We start from the raw sequence: 1,224 nt of genomic DNA on the forward strand, positions 1-1,224 counted from the left end.
ACGCGACCATACTTTTCCCTTCCGTTCTCAACTCGACCCAACTCAGCGCGACTGGATTCATGGCGACTGGAAATCCCGGTACACGGTTGGACGATTCGCGTTCTTCGTAACAACTGTTACAATACTGGCCGATAATAACAACAATAAAGGCGGATCTTGCTTTTAAAGGCACGGGCATAGATTCATAGGATCGCACCCCTGGCCACATTGTGTGCCCGGATTACAGAGGGTGCGTGAGGGGGAGTGAAAGAGGGGGAAAGTCTGCGTGGAGAGCGAAACTTGCGGCCTACTACGGGGGATACTTTTTTTCTTTTTTTTGTCCATGCTCGGCAGTATCCTTGTCTCTTGGCAGAAAGGCAGGGGAGAAAGAAGGTCTCCTTCTTTCTTTTCTAGTAGGGCAGCGGCACTATACTCAGTCCAATTTCGTTTAAAGCGTTTTTGTATCACGAGCCTCCTGCGCGTTATTACATTCGCGTTACGACGATGAACGTCGTTTTTCGAAATTTAAATTATTCGACGTCAAAGTAATAGAAATCGTTGTGCATATATATATGTATATACATATAGATTTTAGTAGTTTATGTATATACATATAGATAGATTTTAATTCGCGCACGCGTTCTGGCAAACATCGTTGGGCAAAGTGAATATCCCGGGGGATAGTACACACGTATACGAAAACGCGCGAGCGTGTAAACTTTCGTATACACGTATAAAAGCGTATAAAAGCCCCTGAACTCTTCTCTACCCCTCCTCTCTCCCCTCCTCCTCTTCGTTGTTATTGTTACGATTTAATGAAATGTTACGGCCGCCCGCCCGCGATTACTTTCCCATTGCACCGATTAACTCTCCCCACGGTTGCCAACGGTTCTTCCTCCATCCCTCGTGGCGGGACACCTTTTCTTTTCGGGCGATCCCTCGCGAAAGAGAAGCCACCGCCCCACTACCGAGATACTACCCTCTACGCTACGCTACCGTTTCGTATCGCCGACCCACGGAAACGGATTCCACTCGCTCGATAAGAAGGAAAGCGTGGAAATACGTCGAAGTGCGTCACGGACGCACTCGAGATTATTATTTCGATCGAGACTTAATCCATCTTCCTTTTCTTCCCCCTTTTGTTTTCACAGGTCTGGTTCAAGAATCGGCGGGCGAAGTGCAGGCAACAGTTGCAGCAGCAGCAGCAACAGCAGCAGCAGCAACAGCAGCAAGCCTCGCCCTCGA

At 48.4% G+C, this 1,224-nt stretch overlaps 1 protein-coding gene across 1 annotated transcript in view; it reads left to right on the forward strand.

Moving 5' to 3' along the window:
* The window catches only part of LOC102674319 (homeobox protein OTX1-like), a gene marked incomplete at its 5' end in the record, with an annotated part of 14,088 nt that overhangs the window by 11,772 nt on the left and 1,092 nt on the right, over positions 1-1,224 (forward strand). Inside the window, one exon of the mRNA XM_031514105.1 lies at positions 1,131-1,222. Within this exon, the coding sequence (XP_031369965.1) occupies positions 1,131-1,222 (92 nt within the window). The remainder of the gene's footprint in view (positions 1-1,130; positions 1,223-1,224) is intronic.

Source organism: Apis dorsata, unplaced genomic scaffold, assembly GCF_000469605.1.
Source record: "Apis dorsata unplaced genomic scaffold, Apis dorsata 1.3 scaffold_894, whole genome shotgun sequence".
Taxonomy (NCBI): domain Eukaryota; kingdom Metazoa; phylum Arthropoda; class Insecta; order Hymenoptera; family Apidae; genus Apis; species Apis dorsata.